Source organism: Lithobates pipiens, unplaced genomic scaffold, assembly GCF_037356315.1.
Source record: "Lithobates pipiens isolate NorthernLeopardFrog02 unplaced genomic scaffold, aLitPip1_a1.2 Scaffold_19, whole genome shotgun sequence".
Classification (NCBI taxonomy): Eukaryota; Metazoa; Chordata; class Amphibia; order Anura; family Ranidae; genus Lithobates; species Lithobates pipiens.
In genome coordinates, this window is record NW_027507764.1 from 348,043,174 (window position 1) to 348,064,681 (window position 21,508).

General features: G+C 41.8%; 1 protein-coding gene across 2 annotated transcripts; it reads right to left on the reverse strand.

Annotated features, from left to right (window-relative positions):
• Positions 1–8,279: 8,279 nt before the first annotated feature.
• Positions 8,280–21,260, reverse strand: EEF1E1 (eukaryotic translation elongation factor 1 epsilon 1). Of its 2 annotated transcripts, XR_013277609.1 has the most exons (5): positions 21,098–21,260; positions 15,657–15,857; positions 10,676–10,771; positions 8,834–9,063; positions 8,280–8,348 (listed from the first exon to the last, which is right to left on the reverse strand). XR_013277609.1 is itself a non-coding variant. In XM_077492166.1 (4 exons), the coding sequence occupies exons 1-4, from the start codon at positions 21,182–21,184 to the stop codon at positions 8,923–8,925; spliced, it is 525 nt and encodes a 174-aa protein (XP_077348292.1). In that variant the 5' UTR covers positions 21,185–21,260; the 3' UTR covers positions 8,280–8,922. The 2 variants fall into 2 exon arrangements, 1 of the variants encoding a protein (XP_077348292.1); XM_077492166.1 differs by having other exon boundaries at positions 8,280–9,063.
• Between the last annotated feature and the right edge of the window lie 248 nt (positions 21,261–21,508).

Here is a 21,508-nt window from a genome sequence, read left to right on the forward strand (position 1 = left end):
AACCTCTGGATCCCGGGTCCAGCCCTACAAAGAGAGGCATTACAGGCAAAACCTCGTTCTTCATATATGAGGCCTGAGTACCATCCACTTTGGCCTCAGTTGCACTTTGGATATATCCGGTCTGTGGAGGCTGTTTTTAAATCCAGCAAAGATCCCTCCAGCGGAGCGCCTCAGATCACATCTTCACTTGTGACCAACACTTTAGACACTGGCGAAAAAACTGAGGTACTCCTGGTAGGAATGGGGGGGGGGGATATTTAGGGAGTGAACTTCCTGTATTGGGTATACCAGTGTCCATCACCTGAAGGTGTCTATATACCCATATAGTGATTACTATGGTGCTCTGTGTCCCGTGATGTACTATAAAGAAATATGTCCTTAAATCACCCCCATGGCTACCGTCTCAATGCCAGCATGGTCAAACTGCTGGCTTTGCAGGTGCTCCCATTCCCTGCTTGTGGAATTATCACCCTTACATGAGTTTATGGTTTGTACATCACCACAGTGGCAGGTCCCGAGCTGTTTTGCCCAGAAGGCGATTCCTGCCCTCCATTAGCATTTGTAAGGTAATGTGTCTATGTTGCTGGACCATGCTGTCAGTGGTAGAGACCACTAACTAACAAAATCATGGTCCAGCAAGTATGGGTAGGGCCAGTTTGATGGCAGCTGTAAAGGGTGCCGGACAGGGCATCTCCTTCATCTTGGGCCACTAAAGCTGTCTTGTACAATGGTAACAGAACAGTCACCAATACCCCTCCTCCTCAGTGGCCTCAACCTCATTGGAATCATCTGTCCCAACCTGGTGGTGCAGCAGTTCCTGGTTAAGTACCCCTCAGGTCAAAAAAGTTTGTGGCAACCTTCGGTGGTCACACCCTGCCAGTGTTCACCCAGCAGAAATTCTATTTGTCAACACAAGGTATCTGCTAACTGCCTGATCTATGACATGCACTGGAACTCAATGTTGGCAATGCTGAATATGCTGTATTAGCAGAAATGTACCATCAATGAGTACAACTAAAGGCAAAACATTATTATTAGGGAGTAGGGAGGAATTAGAACATCTGTGAGATTAAATATTGCCACCTGTGTCCTCATTAAGGAGATTCAACCTCTGTATTTGCCCTACACTGTACAAAATGAAGAAGAAAGTTTGCCTTCAGTTTAACTTTAGCCACTTGCCTACTGGGCACTTAAAGCGGAGGTCCACCCTAAAGTGGACCTTCCGCTCATCGGAACCCTCCCCCCCTCCGGCGCCACAATTGGCACCTTTCAGGGGGGAGGGGGGTGCAGATACCTGTACAGTACAGGTATCTGCACCCACTTCCGGGATAGCTCTCTGTGGAAAGGGGCGTAGATTACGCCCCTTTCCGCAAGTGCCCGCCCCTTTCCGCAAGTGCCCCGCTGCCTGCTGGGAAACACACAGATCCCAGAGGCAGCGGGGACCGTCCTTATTGCGCAGCGCGACTCGCGCATGCGCAGTAGGGAACCGGGAAATGAAGCCGAAAGGCTCCATTTCCTGATTCCCATACCCAAGATGGCGGCGACAGGACCCGACAGACGACTTAGAGATCGGCTTCGGGTGCCGACATCGCGGGCGCGCTGGACAGGTAAGTGTCACTATTTTAAAAGTCAGCAGCTGAAGTATTTGTAGCTACTGGCTTTTAAAAAAAAAAAAAAAAAAACGCGGAGTCCCGGCGGACTCCCGCTTTAAATGCCATTCCTGCCCAGACCAATTTTCAGCTTTCAGTGCTCTTTGAATGACAATTACTCAGTCATGTAATACTGTACCCAATGTCCTTTTATTTTTCATACAAATAGAGCTTTCTTTTGGTGGTATTTGATCACCTCTGGGTTTATTTTTTGCGCTATAAATGAAAAAAGACAGAAAAAAACATATTTTTCTTAGTTTCTGTGATAAAATTTAGCAAATTATTTTTTCTTCTTAAATTTTGCCCACAATTTATACTCCTACATAGCTTTGGTAAAAATAACCCAAATTAGTGGATATTATTTGGTCTGTGTGAAAGTTATAGAGTCTACAGGCTATGGTGCAAATCATAAATTCATTTCTTGCAACACGAACAAGCCAGGAAAGTAAAAATACCCTCCAAATTACCCCTTTTTTGAAAGCAGACATTCCAAGGTATTTAGTAAGATGCATGGTGAGGTTTTTGATGTTGTCATTTTCTCCCACAATTCTTTGCAAAATTAAGATTTATTTTTTCCCAAAATTGTCATTGTAATAGGTTATTTCTCTCACATGGCATGTGTATACCACAAATGATGCCCCAAAATACATTCTGCTACTCCTTCTAAGTATGGTGATACCACATGTGTGGGACTTTTTCACAGCCTAACCACATAGAGAGGCCCACCATGCAGGGGGCACCATCAGGTGTTCTAGGAGCATAAATTACACATCTAACTTGTTGAATACCTATTACACGTTTGAAGGCCCTGGGCACCAGGACAATGACACATGACACTGATGACAGATGGCACTGATACGTGGCACCATCAGGTGTTTTAGGAGCATAAATTGCACATCTAACTTGTTGACTACCTATTACATGAAGGCCCTGGAGCACCAGGACAATGACATGCGACACTGATGTGGCACTAATTGATAAAGGCAGTTGCGCTATCACAGTGAATCTAGTGTGTATGCAAATACTTTAAAAAAAATAGCAGCTGGATCTAAAGTGTATACAGTGCACTAAAAATGGGTTAAGGTAAAAGAAGTGATCAGCTCAACCAATTAAACTGTACTTATATATATATATATATATATATATATATATGTGAATAACTGCAAATATTGCTGACAGAAATAGTGACTATGCAACGATGTGCAAAATTACAATTGTAGTGCAAAAATAAGTAAATCCTGTGCATAAAATAATCCTGTATGATAATGTATTAAATACTATATGTATTTCCAATAAATGAATAACATAAAAATAAATAACAAAATCAATAATAATACATTAATACAGTCCCGAATGATCAGAGTAAAATTGTCTGAATAAAGCTCTCCTCTCTCCTGTTGCAGTATCTCAGAGCTTAGTGATGCTGTGACGGAGGAGATAGTGGATCACAGACGTGCAGGGGTTTTGAGAGCTTGCACCTGTGATGAGTGGTAATGGCTGGGATTTCCTTAGCAAGATCCTAGCAGCAAGTAAGGATGTGATTATGCCATCTCTGGAAGTTTTTTGACCAGGCTTCTGGAGGCACATAAAATGACTTTCAGCAAGAGCATTTTCCAACTTTAGTTATATTTGTACAGTTTATATTTACCTATAGAAACCCCTTACCTGCATACCTTTTTTGTAAAAGTGAACTATCCCTTTAATTTCCATCCACTGTACAATATCTAACAATTGTCCATGAAATAATACCCTTATGCTTATTGTAGAGTAAAACTGTTCCTCTTACATTGTGGCCTAACCAAACTACTTACATACTGTCCAGCCACTATACACTATGGGGTTATTTACTAAAATATGAAAATCCACTTTGCACTGCAAGTGTACTTGAAAGTAAAGTCGCTGTAGATCAGAGGGGGACATGCAAGGAAAATAAAAAACAGCATTTTAGCTTGCACATGATTGGATGATAAAATCAGTTTAACATGGTACCTCATGGCAAAGAACTCTCTGAGGATCTGAAAAATAGAATTGTTGCTCTACATAAAGATGGTCTAGGCCAGTGATGGCGAACCTTGGCACTCCAGATGTTTTGGAACTACATTTCCCATGATACTCAACTACATTACAGAGTGCATGAGCATCATGGGAAATGTAGTTCCAAAACATCTGGGGTGCCAAGGTTCGCCATCACTGGTCTAGGCTATAAGAAAATTGCCAAGACCTTGAAACTGAGCGGTTTAACAGGACAGGTTCCACTCAAAACATGTCTCATCCTGGTCGACCAAAGAGGTTGAGTGCAAGTGCTCAGCGTCTTATCCAGAAGTTGTCTTTGGGAAATAGACATATAAGTGCTGCCAGAATTGCTGCAGAGATTGAAGAGTGGGGGGTCAGCCTGTCAGTGCTTAGACCATATGCCGCACACTGCATCAAATGGGTCTGCATGGCTGTTGTCCCAGAAGTAAAACTCTTCTAAAGATGATGCACAAGAAAGCCCGCAAACTGCTAAAAACAAGCAGACTAAGGACATGAATTACCGGAACCATGTCCTGTGATCTGATGAGACTAAGATAAACTTATTTGGTTCAGATGGTGTCAAGTATGTGTGGTGGCAACCAGGTGAGGAGTACAAAGCCAAGTGTGTCTTGCCTACGGTGGTGGTAGTGTCATGGCCTAGGGCTGCATGAGTGCTGCCAGCATCGGGGAGCTACAGTTCATTGAGGAAACCATGAATGCCAACATGTACTGTGACATACTGAAGCAGAGCATGATCCCCTCCCTTTAGAGACTGTGACGCAGGGCAGGATTCCAATATGAGAACAACCCCTAACACTGCCTTGCTAAAGAAGCTGGGCATAAAGGTGATGGACTGGTCAAGCAGGTCTTCAGACCTAAACCGTATTCAGCATCTGTGGGGCATCCTCAAAAGGAAGGTGTAGAAGTGCAAGGTCTCCGACATTCAACAGCTCAGTGATTTCATCATGGAAGAGGACTCCAGTGGCACCCTGTGAAGCTGTGGTGAACTCCATGCCCAAGAGGGTTAAGGTAGTGCTGGAAAAGAATGGTGGCCACACAAAATATTGACACTTTTGACCCAATCTGTACATTTGCACTTAGGGGTGTACTCACTTATGTTGCCAGTGGTTTAGACATTAATGGCTGTGTGTTGAGTTATTTTGAGAGGACAGCAAATGTACACTGTTATACAAGCTGTACACTCACTACTTTACATTGTAGCAAAGTGTCATTTCTTCAGCGTTGCGACATGAAAAGATAATAAAAGATATTTACAAAAATGTGAGGGGTGTTCTCACTTTTGTGAGATACTGTATACACACATTGCAAGTGGTTTACTGGGATTATGGTTTAAAATATCAGCCATAACCGGTGTATCCTTTTTTTTTCAGCCTTCAGCTGGTTCTCTCTTGAAAGCTTTCCGAGCAGCTCATGGTTGCCCCCCCACTACTCACTGGTGTTTCTCAGGCTTACCATTTTTGCCGGTTTCCCCAAGAAACTATCCAACGCTGTCCTGGGCTGTTCCCATATGCAATTAAAGAGTAGATTCCCTTTGATCGGCTCTATGGATGTAAATAATATTTTTTTTTTTTAAAGCAAAAGATCAAAAAAAAAAAAAAAAAAAAGTGTTAACCCCAGATCTCTCCATAAAGGAGGACCCGTCATCCTTATTTCTATTACAAGGGATGTCTACATTGTACAAGTGCAAAAATTATACAAGTCACAGACAGGTGTTCAAACCACAGGCGAGATATCACCACGACTGATTCTAGCAGAAGACCTCCTCAAACATTTTTACAGGTTACATGGTAAGAGTTAAACGCGCCGCCTATGGAGATTTTTTTAGATACCATAGTTTGCTGCCAGTTCACATTTTGCAATTTTAAAGCACGACATCTTGTTAGGCATCTATTTACTCGGCGTAAAATCATCTTTCACATTTAAAAAAAGAAAAAAAAAAAAAGAAGAAGAAGAAGAAGAAGAAGAAGGAGGAGTGGGCCAACATTACCATTTTTTTTTTTTGTTTTTATTGCAATAACTGCCTTTTTATTCTCTAGGGTCTTAAAAAAAAAAAAAAATCTATAATCTTTGGGAGTATCTTTCTAGCAAAAAAAAAAAAATAGATTTTCACTTATAAACAAACATCAGAAAAAGGCCTGATCTAAGTGGTTGTAAACCCAATTTATGAAATTCGGCCTGAGCACATATCTGTAGTGTTTACTTATCTCTCTCCAAATCTCTGAGTGCCGTATCTTTCTGCTGCTCGGTTCCTCTGTTATCAGCATAACTACTGACAAGTTACCCGATGCAGTGAATCATATCAGATCATACACAGAGATTAAACAAATCTCCCTACATACGTTTTGCATGTATAGCTGCAGTATTTCCCTTTCTACATTCTTTAGAAAGTACACATTGTGTTAGAAATCATGTTTCCTCGTTCAGCAGTGGGTGTGGAGTCTGGGCATAAACTGTATGCGAGTTGAGTGGAGGAAAGGTACACCCTCTCCCCTCCCTCCACATAGGCAGAGGAACAAAGTAATTGGCAGAGCTGTACTGTGAATAGACAAGCTCCCTGCCTATCTCTATGTGTTGGAGAACTCGTCAAAAAGCCCAATTTTTTTATATTGTGAAAGATAATGGTACACCGAGTAAATTGATACCAAACATGTTACGTTTCAAAATTGTGCCCGCTCGTGGAATGGCGTCAAACTTTTAGCCTCAAAAATCTCCATAAGCGACATTTAAAAATTCTACAGGTTGCATTTTTTGCGTTAGAGGAGTTCTAAGGCTAGAATTATTGCTCTCGCTCTACGGATCACGGCGATACCTCACATGTGTGGTTTGACCACCGTTTTCATATGCGGGCGCTACTCACGTATGCGCTCGCTTCTGTGCGCAAGCTCGTCGTGACGGGGTGTTTTTAAAAACCTTTTTTTTTTCCTTATTTATTTTAATTGATTTTATTTATTTTTTCACTGTTTTTAAAAAGAAAAAAAAAAAATGGATCACTTTTATTCCTATTACAAGGAATGTAAACATCCCTTGTAATAGAAAAAAGCATGATCTTAAATGTGAGATCTGGGGTCAAAAAGTCCCCAGATCTCATATTTGGACTAAAATGCAAAAAAAAAAAAAAAATGACATTTAAAAAAAATATACCTTTAAGAGGTATGGGCGGAAGTGAGGTTTTGACGTCGCTTCCGCCCTCCTATGGTATAGAGACGAGCGGGGGCCATCTTAGCCTCACTCGTCTCCATACCCAGCTAGGAAAAGGACCCGATCGCCTCCGCTGCTACCAACGGCTCCGGTAAGCGGCGGAAGGTGCGGGAGGGCGGGTGGCACCTCTCCCGCCGCCAATATCGGTGATCTTGCGGCGAATCCGCTGGAGACCACCGTTATCATACAGACGACCGGCGCCTGAAGAGATTGATATCTCGGTTATGGCAGCAGCTGCTGCCGTTACCGAGATATCCCTCTTCAAAAATAGGACGTACATCGGCGTCCGCTGGTCGTTAAGTGGTTAAGACGTTTTGATATTGCTTCCGCCCTGCAATGATATGGAGATAGGTGGGCCATCTTCCCCTCACTCGTCTCCATGTCAGGCAACGAGAAGGACCTGATCATCTCCACCACTGCCGACGGCTCTGGTAAGTTGCGGAGGGAAGGAGGTGTGGGGGGGGGGGGGGGTTAGGGGGCCCCTCTCCCTCTGCCAATAAAAGTGATCTTGCAGCAAATCCATCTTAAACCAGACTGCTCACTGAAGAAGAGGCTACCAGGGTTGTGGCAGCTAGCTGCTGCCATAACAACGATATCCTCCTTCAAAGTACAGACGTATAACGACAGTGGAGGGTCCGGAAGTGGTTAAGGCCACTAAGAGTCATTCTACGTTTGTGTCCAGGTTTATCATTCAGTCATTATACACATCATTTGGTCATTATGGCTGACAGGATAAACTTAGACAAGATATGAAAAAAACATTATACTGGAGCAAAGTTAAAGTGATTATATAGAATCGCTTTTTTATAGAAAAATTGCCTTTAATAACATGCTCTGTGTAGAGGTTTGCAGAGCAGCCCAATCCTCCTTTTCTCTGGTCCCCAGCCGACACTCCTGTCCCCTCCCCCATGCAGAGTCCCCCCTAAGCAAGCAGCTTGCTACGGGGGCTCCTGAGCCATTGCTGTGTATGTCCATTCACACACCGTGCAAAGCTTGGCACTGCCCTCTCCTCGATGGCTTACTGGCTGTGAGGGAGAGACCCAGGAGAGCGGAGGCTCCTGTGCACACCACTGGAGGAAGATTGGCCTCGGGTAAGTAAAGGGGGGGGGGGGGGGGGTGGGGGTGGGATGCTGCACACAGAAGGTTTTTTTACCTTCATGCATAGAATGCATGAAGGTAAACAGCATTCACAACCACTTTAATGGCAGTTGGGCCTGAGGGTAGGGCATCCATTTCTGCGTCATAATTATTGCGCTAAATAATACCAACAATGATCTGGTGCTGCATGTAAAGCTAAAGACCAGATTTTCACGTTTGCATGCAATGACATCTGTTCACACGTTGGCTGCCTACAACTCAACATATCAAGGAGACAAAATGCATATAAAAACACACACAGACTGAAACGAAAATTTATTAAGCATAAAATTTCCATTTATTCCTATTTTCTGGGTTTAGATATTCAACCTGCCAAGACAAAAAGTAGATTTAAAATGTGTTTTTGTTAAATATTAGAGTAGCAAGCGGTCTCTCTTTTGGCACAGTATTATAAAAACACAGGAGAAGAGAAAAAAAAATGTAAAACATATTCCTCATTTTAGCCCTCATTCACACGATGCGGTTTGACAAATCGCATAACAAGTTGCACCCTATTGCTGGCAATGGAACCGTTCACATTGCCACGACTTGTGTTGCAGCGACTTTAAAAAAGGTTCCTGCACTACTTCCGAAATGCAAGCCGCAATAAAATCTGGGAGGTACAAATCACACTGATCTGCGGCGCTGAAGTAGTGAGATTTCAGAACCGCACCGGTGTGAACCACGGCTTAAGAAAGCTGGGATGGAAATGCAAAACTTAAAAACAGAAGTTAACAAAAGTTTCAGTTATAAAAATAAATAACAAATCTATGTTCTGGGCTTTGTGAATGATTCATATTAGATGTGCCAACTACCTGAAGTAAAGTAAACGGCCAAGCCTGAAGAAGAAGCATGTGTAATAATTGGTAATAGATGGGAATGACAGCGGAAGCTGTGTCGTCCGCTAATGGATATTCGTATAGATTCTATTTTTAATGAACACCAAACTTGGGAGATGCTGCCGAACGCCAGAGTAGTGCTGGATATGACTGAACCAACGAGATACATTAATGCAAGTCTCCTTTTCTTGAACCGAAAGGTCAGCCTAGGAAGAAATCAAATAAAAAGGTTAAAGAATATTTATACACAAGGCAACAATAAATGTTATATTTGCATCTTACAAGAGCGCCTCTTTTTTTTTCCCCATTCAGCCCACTGAGTTGAGTGAAAAATAAATAAAATAAAACTGTGTGTACCAGGCCTTATAGAGGAAGGTGACAGGAGGGGCAGAGATGCACAATTAAACAACCACAGAAGAGGGCTTTGCTAGAGAATAAAAAGTGTAAGTTCACCTTTAGTAACTTTTTACAAATATACCCTTATGCAATTCCAGATCCCATAAATAGTACATAGAAGCAGTCCTTATTTTAAACTACCTCTTTTTCTTTACATATGCAGGTGTGAGGGGGCTGCTCCATAGAAACTGTGACCCCTTGATCCCCCTTCATCTGGTAAGTTAGACGCTACAAGTATGCACCCCCCTAGCAGCCACCTTGAGACTTTCAAACTACATGTAAGCATGAAAAGTCAAACAGAAGCAGCATTTTAAAAACGAAGGGTTGCTGGCATGTACTATTTATGGGATCTGGAATTACATAGAGGGATTTTCTAAGAAGTTACTAATGGTGAACCTATAGTGTAACGAAGACAAGTTTTCTGATTCAAAAGGCACACACTCAGTTCTCCCCTCTGCTCTGAAGAGAGAGCTATGACTGTCGAATCACTGGCTCTCTGCTCTGCCCCTCATTGGAGTGCCAGGCTAGGAAGAGCGTGAGAGCGGCTGGCCAGGCTCTCAGCAGCTTGTGGTTTTCTATGTTTACAAAAGTGTGCACATGTCAGAACAGGCCAGAGGGTAATGGATGTAGAGCATAGTTTGGTTGTTACCGGAGAGATGTGTTGGGTTATAAGGGTGTTAATATAGGTTGTCAAACAAAAGTAAGACGTTTTTTAGATGAATAAATGGACCCTTGTAAAGAGCAGTGATTAGAGTAGAATGTGGCTGTGACTGGGTGAAATATGGAGAATGGTAGGGAGAGGTTAGTTGTGATGGGATAAAAATTGAGATGATGGAGGTTAAAACAGGTTGTCGGATAAAGGGGAAATGCGATCAGGTAATTCATAAATGGAATGTACCCAAGGGGGGTGGAATATGCCATTTTGGGGGATGAATGGGCAGTGGAAACATTTTTGACAGAAGGGGGGGGGGGGGGGAGGGTGGTGAGGTGGCAGAAAAAGGTCACTGAGAAAGAAGGTAAGGGCCACCCAGTAGGGCCCACAGACAGTCTGCTAGGAGTCTATGTCCAAGTAGAGTGACTGGAACAGGATCCAGATCAAACAACAAAAACACACACACAAAAAAAAAACTGGGAGTGGGAGGAGTTATGCAGGGCTCAGGATTGCAGGGGCGAACATCTGCTTGGATTGCATCGCCGATCCAGGCGGAAGTGGGAGCAGGTATCTCAAGAACAGGCTACCCCCCAAATTAAAAAGTGCCAAATGGTAAGGAGGTGGAAAATTAGCAGAACTTCCCTTTAACTCTCCTGTAATGTACAATTAGGCAATAACCGTTTTTTGTAACAGATTCTTTAAATATGCCCAGCCGTATATTTATATCAATTTACATATATAAGTCCATTTTATATATCTTTTATACTTACTATAATTGGATGAAGCCCATAATAAATTAAGATATCCGCCAATGTTATTTTATTTCCAGCCATGTATACTTTGTCCTCCAGATACAGGTTAAGGTCCTAAATAAAAAAATAATAATAAAGTTAGGAAACAGGATGAATCTTGGTTAACAGAAAACTATGACAGTAAGCAAAACACACTGACTAGTGTTCAGCACATGTAAAACTCGTGTTTTTTTTTTTATTATTATGCTTGCTGCATTTTATTGCAGTGTCTTTTGATACGACGTTGGATTTTTAGGGTGGTTCCAACAAGTGAATACATCAAAGAGACAAATAGCATCACATGTAAAAATGAGCAATGAGAAATGAAAAATGTGCAGGAAAAAATAAAATAAAAAGTGTCTGCAAAGCCAGATAGTGACCTCTACTGACAAAATCTTTTACAAAACACTCCCCTAGAGTGAAGAGACAGGAACACTGGGGTAGTAAAAATGAACAGTGTGGTGTATTGTGGGCGAGGTGTACTGCGCATTAGTGGGGGACCCAGAGATCGCATTTGTTAGCGTCCTAAATTTATTCAAAAGGTAAACTTAGCCTTTACACTAATGCCACGTGCCCACGACCGGACTTTGAGGGACTAGGTCCAACGGTCTTCCAGATGGACTTTTGCCAGAGGTCTGATGGACTTTCTGAACGAACGGACTTGGCCACACACAAACAGACTAAGTCAGTTCGAAAGTCCGTTCATTTTGACCGAGATGTCGTAAGACGGGACTAAACAAGGAAATTCAATAGCCAGTAGCTGCCCTTGCGCCATATTTGTTCCGTCGGACTAGGCACACAAACGGTTTCCTGATTTTTAGTCCGTCGGATAGATTTGAAACATGTTCTATTTCTAGGTCCGTCTGATTTTTTTTTTATATATATAAAAAATGGTTGGACTAGTCCACACACGATCGGATTGTCTGACGGACTGATCCCGTTGGACCTAGTCTGCCGCAAAGTCCGGTCGTGTGTACGTGGCATAACCCACTGACTTCAATAGTTTATTAGGCAGTGACAAGTACACAGAACAAAAAAGTCAGAACATCTGCATACATTTTTGGGTGAGTGGTTCCAAGTATACTATTGAATCAACATTATTTTAAAGTGAATGTGTAGGCCCCTGAGCATAGTCAAATTACATCATTTGGGAATCCTGTAGAGTGCCCAGAGACTCTACAAGACAATCTAAGGCTCATCACACATGCAACAATCTGATAACTCTATTAGATGAGCACTCTCCTTAGATCTATGAAGAAGTATTTAGTGCAAGGGCCTGACTAATTGTATATAGGTTTATTGGTCATATTAGGTAGGCCGTCATATTACATAGTTTTGGTAGATCTAAAGTTCATTGCACAGATACTGTATGGCCAGATTGTAACGTGTGTGGTGAGCCTAAAGTTCACCATACAGGTTACAATTTGACTGTACAATCTCCATATGACCTAACAAAATTACATAATATGGAGACCTAACTAAACTTTCCAATCAGACCAGAGCTCAGAACAGTGTTTCTCAACTCCAGTCCTCAAGGTGCCCCAACAGGTCATGTTTTCACGTTTTCCATTATTTTGCACAGGTGATTTGATCAGTTTCACTGCCTTAGTAATTACCACAGCCGTTCCATCTGAGGGAAATACTGAAAACATGACCTGTTGGGGGCGCCTTGAGGACTGGAGTTGAGAAAAACTGGCTTAGAATATATAGTTGTTGGGAGATCAAAGAAATTGAAATCAGATTGTAACATGTGGGGTTAGCTTTATGTAGAGAGCTGGCTTTACCCTACCCCTATTGTGATCTACTATTAGTTGATGACCTGTGTTATGAAGAACAAGCATTACTGTAGGATAAATACATTAGGACACACTGCTCAATGGCTGAGCTAGATTTATTTTACAATAATAGTACTCAGCAACCATTTAAGTTGTCCATTTAGAAAATACATAGGAGGTGACAGTTGCTTCTTTTGTTTCCATTTTAAAATGTACAATTTGCCCAATAGCCTAACAGCTTTGCATTTTTTCTCTCTTGTTAACTATGGGAAGATGTGGCCAAGAGCATTTACTAAAATGCATTCAAATTAGTACCAGTTAAAAGTGATCTGACATATGTGAATACCCTTCAGCTTATTACTAGAATAACCAAATGTTTTTTCACATAGCTCTCCCAGTCACGTCATAGCTTCTAGATTTGTTTAGTTTTATTAGGCAAGGAATTACACAGACTGACCAACGTGGAAAATACGATTCACTGGTAGCAATAAGCAGCTCTATTAACATGTAAATGCTGTATGCTGACAAAAATGACTGAAACTGGCAAAATGATCACAATAATCAAATAAGACGGTTTAGGAGTGTCTTGGAAAAAAAAATTGAATTTGCATAATGAGCAATTGCCAGCTAAAGTAGCACAGTGCTGAATAGCAAAGAATGCCCTAGTCATGAAGGGGGTAAATTCTCGAGTGGCGTTCTGTTGCTGATGAATCTACTAGAAATACAACAGGCTTTCTAGTCTGTCAGTAAAATATGAGAGCAAACTGAAAAAAATTATGTATTTGTATGACCACTTTATTTGTCCAGCTTTTACTGTAGATGGATACATTGACAAATTTAAAAAACTGCGCCCACCCAGTTTATACCAAGGAGACGCTGTGTATACATGGATTGTATATCGTACCCGACTATCATATACCATTTCATGTATGCTTGGAAAATCTGTGACTTGTACATGTACTAATGGCTGTCTTTTGCTGAATGTTTCCTAATAATAAAAAGAGCCCAGATATCCAACTAATCTGTGAGAAGTGCAAGTGCTGACATATAGCTAGAATTAATGTGAAATAGAGCACAAATGTACTTTTATAAGGGGGGGGGGGGGTTGGTTTTCTATGCATGCGCAGAAGCTACCCAACCAAAAGAATGCTGGGATGGTTGCAGGGCTCCCAGTGAGCAGCACAACAAATTTAGCTGAAGCAAGGACAGGCAAATACTAATGCCAAATCATATTTTAAGGTGTGCTGTAAAAGATAGACAATTCATTTTGAACAGGCTTTCAACATGCCACAACGTTGACAAAATTTGGACATAACCCGTGCTTTCTAATGTAGGACACTACAAACAGGTGAACAGGTGGTTGTGGTCCACTGCAGAGCAAGTGTGTTGTCCATTACTGTTTGATACATTGTGAGCGCGCAAATACCAACCCAACACACTAGAGTAGTATGCACATTGTCGTGTTTTAGGTCAACATGCATTTAACTGTACATTGCCACAACCTCAAAGTCTGAAGGGGTCCGACTCCTAAGGGCCCTTTAACATCTTTCTGTTCTGGTGTGTTGGTTTAAGGCAGTCCTTTATTTAACCCTGGCACACAGCAGTGCAGCTTTCAAATAAAGGATCTCAGATTCCATTGCGGCTTGTGACTTCATTTAACAGAAGTCAATGCAAGTGACAATGACATTTCAGAAAAGTAGTGCTGGAACATTTCAAAATCGCTGCATCTTCAGAGGCAACAATTTGAATGATTTCAAGGCCGAAAATTAGGTGCGACTTGTCATGTGAATTTGAACTGTCAAATAGCATTGGTATGAACGAGGGCTTAAAGCAGTTGTAAAATCAACTGACAGACATTATTCCACACATAAAAATGCTACACTGTTCTAAAAAGCATTTTTTTTCCCTTTTTGTTGACCTATGCCGCTACAGTATTATTCCTTGCTAAATTGCAGGCCACGTGATCCCTCTAGCTTACCAAGTGATCCACGGATCCGCTGGTGGGTGTGCCAAAAGAGGAGGGAGTGACTTAATTGCAGGAAATTACGTTTCCGCTGAGCTTCTGCATTTTTATAGCAATGAAATGCAGTCCGACCCAGCAGCAATGTCGCTTTCCCCTTACCTCAGACAAGTGCAGTGAGGGGAAGTAGTGGCTGGAGGGGGTGTGTGGCTGTCCACAGACAACGGAAGATACAGGCACACTGCATGTATTAGCAGTAGCATGACACAAGACAAACTGACCATGTTTGCATGGATCGGCAGCCATGCTGAAGTGGTCAGTTTATTATCAGGAGGAGGTGCACAGGCAGGATCAACCATATTTGTTGATCCCATCACAATCACAGCCTATCTGTACCCTGCGAATAGCTGGCCAATCACAGCTCAATCACAACAAAAGAAACTGAATGAATCTATTTAATTCAGTAAAATGCTTGCATATAACAATGTAATGCACTGCTATATGCAAACATAACGTGAAAATAAAAAAAAAAACTGTCACCAGTCAGTTTTCATAATCACTGCATACACACCTTATATGACGACACTGTACTGCACTGGTGTGGGGCAATTTGGGGGGGGGGGGGGGGGAATAGATAGAGAGAAAATAAATATAACACACGCATCCACACCTTAGTTTGTGGACTCTATACCTTTCCTACAGACTAAATATACACCCATTTGGGTTATTGTCACCAAAGAAATCTGGCAGAATACATGCTGGCCTAAAATTATGAAGAACAGTGATTTACTTGCAACATTTTTGTTCTTCTTTTGTTTATAGCGCAAAACATAAACCCAGTGGTGATTAAAAAGAAAAGAAAGCCATTTCTGTGAACAAAATGATAAAAATTTAGTTTGGGTACAATGCTGAAAAATCGGCCTAGGCAGGAAGGGGGTAAAAGTGCCCTGCATTGATATGGTTAACAAATAAAGGTACTGCAAAATGACATTTTTTTTTTTTGCGTTCACACACTACTGTGGGGTCATGGCAGCCTTGAACTTGAGCAGACCATCAAGAGCTACCAAATATCAGCCATATAAATATAGTAATAGAACTGGTCCAATGTATATCGAGCTTGAGAATGATTCAAAAATGTTATGTGTATTGCAGGTCCACTTGAAACAGAGCTTCCAAAAACTATGACCTCAATATATCTGCACTGCACAAAAGCCATCACACCAACCTTTAGAATGGAGCGAACATCTTCTTTGGAAGATAATTTGTCTATCCGTGTAATTCTATATTCCAGCCACTGTTGTACAATTGCCTTCTCTTCTGTTGAAACACCGAGGAGCTCCTCTTTTTTGGCCTCTGTGGCTAAATGAGAAGCGATAGTGGCAAGACCCACCAAGCTGGGACCTTTATTGATTTGAAGAACAGGAATCTGGAGAAAAAAAAAAAGTTAAATGCTTTTACTTATTTGTATATAAATGAGATTTTCTTGGTCTTAAGACACCACTCCAGGTTTTTTGACATCAGAAGGTGGTCAACTGCAGGTCAAATATATATGTTAATGAATTCTGAATGATCTCACAAGTGTCTCAAACCAATACCATCAACACAGGCCTGAATTTAAATCTGCGTTCTTTTCATAGCTGCAGATTCTACAGATGTCCATGTTGCTGCCTGAATGATGTGCCCATTTGATAGCCACCTTGTGAAACCCTCTCAGGATCCAGAAGGATGCACGTTGTGATAGGGTCACCATAAGGGGACCGATTAGCAAAAACATAGGACTGCAGAACAGGATTACTCATCTCCACTCCTAGAAGAGGCTCCAGTGAGGGACAAGGTTGGCAGGGTGAGCCGAGGGTCACATGCTTGGCACTGCTGCTAGTCATAGAACGGCTTGTATTTTCAATGAATGCAAAAGTGTTCTCAGATTGGACAATGTGGACAGGCAAATCAGTGATGTCTCAATCTCCACCTCTTCCAATCAGCGTGAACCTCTGTGGTCAGCATGCAGTGGGGCAGCTGCTTGGCACAGGCCCCTGAAAACTGCGGCTATCACCATAATAATGCTGACCACTACAATTAACACCTTCCCACAGGTCCCCTCAGCTATGAACTATGCACAGCCCCTCTGTAGTTCTCTGCGAGATCACACATCCTACCAGAATTCTGAATAGGGATGAGCTCTGGTTTGGACTAAAACTAAAAAGGAAGCTGACACTCTCACCCCATCAACTGGGGCTAGGGCATTCCCCACACCGCAGTTGCATGTACACAAGAGGGGCAGGATGCTCGTGACATTGACATAACATGGTCACATGGCTATATTGGGTGAAATGATGTCGCAAGCATCCCCACTCCTTTCTGCATATGCAGCTGCGGGGCAAGGAAATCCCTGGCCACAGTTGATTGGGCAGCAGGGACAACTTCCTCCTGGGTGTGGTCTGAATCCAAGTTCAGCAAGATTATTGGATGCCATTTGATGACATCACTGGTATATTTATATACACATTTTTATTTATTTTTTTCATTCTGCCATCTTAGCCTCTGTTTGATCTTCTGTTACCATGGTGCTGCATGTGAGGACATCAGCCATTTGATGGCTTGACAGTTCAGTTAAAAGGACAAGCAACTCTAACAGCCATCATTCATGTCATACTTTGAATTAGAGCTGCGCGATTTTGGCTAAAATGAGAATCACAATTTCTTTGCTTAGAATAAAGATCACGAGTCTCACGATGTAACATCTTTTACATTATACAAAAAAAATAATAAACTGGCCCAACTTTACTGTGTTTATTTTTTTATTCATTAATGTGTACCTTTTTAAAAAAAAAAAAATTGCACAAATACAGTGTGACATAAAATATCGCAACAATCACCATTTTATTCTCTAGGGTCTCTGCTAATTATATATATTTATTTATTTAGGAGGGACATTTTATTTATTTTCAAATGACAATTTTTTTTTTAATTGCATTTTAGTGTAAATATGAGATCTGAGGTCTCTCTGACCCCAGATCTCACATTTAAGAGGACCTGTCATGCTTTTTTCCTATTACAAGGGATTTTTACATTCCTTGTAATATGAATAAAAAAGTGACACAATTTTTTTTAAAAAGAACAGTGAAAAAAAAAAAATCGAAATAAAAGTTAAAAGAATTTTTTTTTTTTAAACGCACCCTGTCCCGCTCACATATGAAAGCGGTGTTCAAACCACACATGTGAGGTATCACCGTGATCGGTAGAGCGAGAACAATAATTCTAGCCTTAGACCTCCTCTAACTCAAAACGTACAACCTGTAGAATTTTTTAAACGTCACCTATGGAGATTTTAAAGGGCTAAAGTTTGTTGCCATTCCATGAGAGGGCGTAATTTTGAAGCAGTAACTTTACTGTTGTCTTATTTTTTTTATTAAATAAATTATTTTTCCCCAAAAAGTGCACTTGTAAGTCCGCTGCGCAAATACGGTGTGACAGACAATATTGCAACGACCACCATTTTATTCTCTAGGGTGTTAGAATAAAAAAAATATTATAATGTTTAGGGGTAATAAATAAAGGGAAGGAGATAGGCAGGTAATGAAAAGAGGCAGGGGAAGCTCCATTAGCATTGCTGGTTGTCATACCAACGGCCACCACAAGAGGGCGCCAGATTCCAGAAGGAATCATAGGACCGCAGAAGGCCTCAATTACCGGCCGCCGGCGGAACGGCCCGACGCGATCACGCCGGGGGTATCCACTGAGACGGGATACCCCCAACTGTGCTGCCCCAGGTCGCTAATGCGACCTGGCGCCCGGGTTTTATCGAGCCCCGATATATCTATATCATGTTTGGGTGTTCGAAGTAATTTTCTAGCAGAAAAGATACTTCTTTCTACTGATTCCTGTTGTGATTAAACAGGGTGCCTGGATTTTTTTTTCTTTTTTCCCCAGCTGTGAGAGCTCTCTGTACTTGTTAGAAAGAATCGTGACATGCTGTTTTGAAGATTGGGAAGGAAAAAAAAAAAATAAAAAAATAAAAAAAAGGATTGTGATTTTGATTCTTAACAATTAATTGTGCAGCTCTACTTTGAATGCTACCACTTTGGGAAACCATTAAAAAGTAGAATTCCAGCCTAACACTAACTAACCCCTCCTCCTACCTATCCTGCCTAAGCTGTGTACAAAAAATAAATAAAATTGAATACGTACTTATTTTTAGTCCACGCCAATCACAGGATCCCTGTGTTAGTCAGCAGTAGGGAAGAGGAAGGAGTGTTGCTCAGCAATGGCTGGGAATTTAGGGCGTCAAGCTGTCACTCAGACTTCCATTGTCAATTCTCCCTCCTCTCCCCTGGAGCCGAAGCTCATTGACATAGGGTAAACAGAGCTGCAGTATCACATGACCTTATTAAGCATAGGAAAGTATACACTTTTTTTTTTTTTTTTTAATACACAGGTTATGCAGCAGGAGGGGGGGGAACATTTTTAGGACTAGTTACACTCCGTTAACTTATATGTGAATTGGATGCATTTTGAACATCCGATTTGCAGGACGTGTGTTATAACAATGATTACCATTGAAGCCGTTTACATATATGCGGTGCATCCTCAGTGTGAATTTAAAAAGAGTCCTGTGCGTTTTCTGAGCACTGTGATGCGGATCAGATGCGAATTCAAGGCTCATTGCTTTCTACGTGAACGCTTCTGAATCGTACGTATTCAGGATTTCAGCATGGATTGCTCTCCTATGTATCGGCCAGCACTGAAAACAAAGCTGTGACAAAAAGCAGGTTCTGAGCTTTGCTAATTCGTATCAGAACTGCATGAAAAATGCACACGAACCCCTGAACACGCTTTTTATTTGGAGTGAAAACGAACATACAGTTCGCACGAGACATGTGTGACCCGAACCTTATGCCCTGTACACACGGTCAGTCTTTCCGATGGAAAATGTGCAATCGGATCTTGTTGTCAGAAAATCCGATCGTCTGTGAGCTCCATCGGATTTTTTCCGTCGGAATTTCCGACACAAAGTTTGAGATCAGGAGATAAAATTTTCCGACAACAAAATCCGATCGTGGGTAGACAATTCTGACAAAAGTGGCACATATGCTCAGAATAAATTACAAGACGAAATCTATTGGCTACTGCCCTCTTTATAGTCCTGTCGTACGCCACCTCGTTCTGAACGATCGGACTTCGTCCGATCGTGTGTATGCAACAAGAGTTTGGGCCAAAACAGATGGATTTTGTAGTCTGAATATCCTACCGTGTGTACAGGGCATAAGTGTTATACCTACTACACATCAGGTTTATTTTCATTAAACCCGTCAAAAAAAAACAATTAACTGTTACTTGGATTTTATTCAATCTTTTGTAGTGTTGTTGCCATTTAAAGTCCCATTTTAGGGGGTATTCTTTTCTCTTTCTATATACAGGGATGTGGCAACTACCTACAAAATTCTGTCATAGTGAAACCAAAGTGATCTAGTTTTGAACCACATGTGGCTGCTGCAGTTGAACAGAAGCCGCTCACTCAGCGCAGCAGGCAATGGCTGCAGCTCTGGTTTGCGTATCCTGACAGCGTGGGTTGGGATATTGTTTTCCTGCTGTTACAACACTATAATGCATTGGAGAAAATTCCCCAGTCTGCCTCGAATGTGTGGCTGGTGGAAATGGGTCAGCATTTTCATTAAGCTTGCTGGTTGAATAAAAAAAAAACAAAAAAACCTGAAAGCGTGTGGCCAGGTAAGAATTCCCTGTAAAATTCAATGGATTTAGTTAGCAATTATAAATACACAGAAGCCCAGATATCAGACATGATCTTTAAAGCACCCATAAGACAGTGTGATTTCTAGAATGTGACAGGGAATTGTTCAGCTGATGAGGACACTGCATATGAATAATATGGCCATCCAGTCTAGGATCAGAGCTCTCCTCGTTGCATCAGCAGCACACCACGCCGGTGTTTCATCAGATTTGGCAACCCATCAGAATTTGTAACGGAAGTGACGTTCCGTTGCCGCCATCTTGCTATACCCTGCACTTCTCCATAGTAAAGATACACTGAGAAGGGGGAAACGGACATCTTGTTACACCCATCTGAGTTTTGCATTTTACACATATTTTTAACAGTAGAGCTTATATGGTGAAACACGGTATTTAGAATTCCGTCTGACTGGTTAGATATTGAATTTTAAAAGCAGCAGCGAGCCTGCTCATCTCATAGGTTTGCTAATCTGACAGACGTTCGCTGATTTTAAAATTAAACAGTCAGACGGAATTCTAAGTACTGCATTTCACGATATAAAAATTCACTTTACTGTGAAAAATAAGTGTAAAATACAAAACTCTGGTGGGTGTAAAAAGATGTCCGCTTTCCCCCTTCTCAATGTATCCTTACTATGGAGTTCGGGGTGTAGCAAGATGGCGGCGACGGAACGTCACTTCGGTTACACATTCTGACGAAACACCGGTACTATTCATAGTGCAGCAGCCGCCCTATAAAGACAACTAGCCATAGTAAGGCACTTATTATAACTGATCTACATTACACTGAACCTCTCAGCAACACACAACTCCGTATAAAGGGAGCATTTCAATCAATGTGCACGGTAACCAAACACAACACACCGACCAACGTGCTATTCAGCTTAGAAAGTGACACACGCGTCCCCCTCACATTACCTGTCTGTTCCCCTGAGCGCGGCTGCTGTACTTTCCTGCCTTTAACCCCAAACATTTCTCCAGCGCACACAGCTCCTCCACCGCCATCTTGGTTGGCAAGTCACAGCGAGCACACGTTGCCAACCACTCAGCACATGACTACCCCGCCCCTTCCAAATGAGAACATGTCCGATTGGTCCAAAAGTGGGATGCGGCCCTAGAGCCCACTTCTGACCACAAGATGGGATTGGTAGAAATAGATGGGGGCCGGACGCATGGAACCGAAAGCAAATGAATGGACATATGCGTGTTGTAGGGAGTTGTGGCTCTGTCAGTGGTGAGGTCATGACTTGTAGGGCTGGTCATGGCTTTGTGTTTGGACGGAGGTGACTTGTGTACATCGGGGCTAAATGCTATAGAATTGTTCTAGGT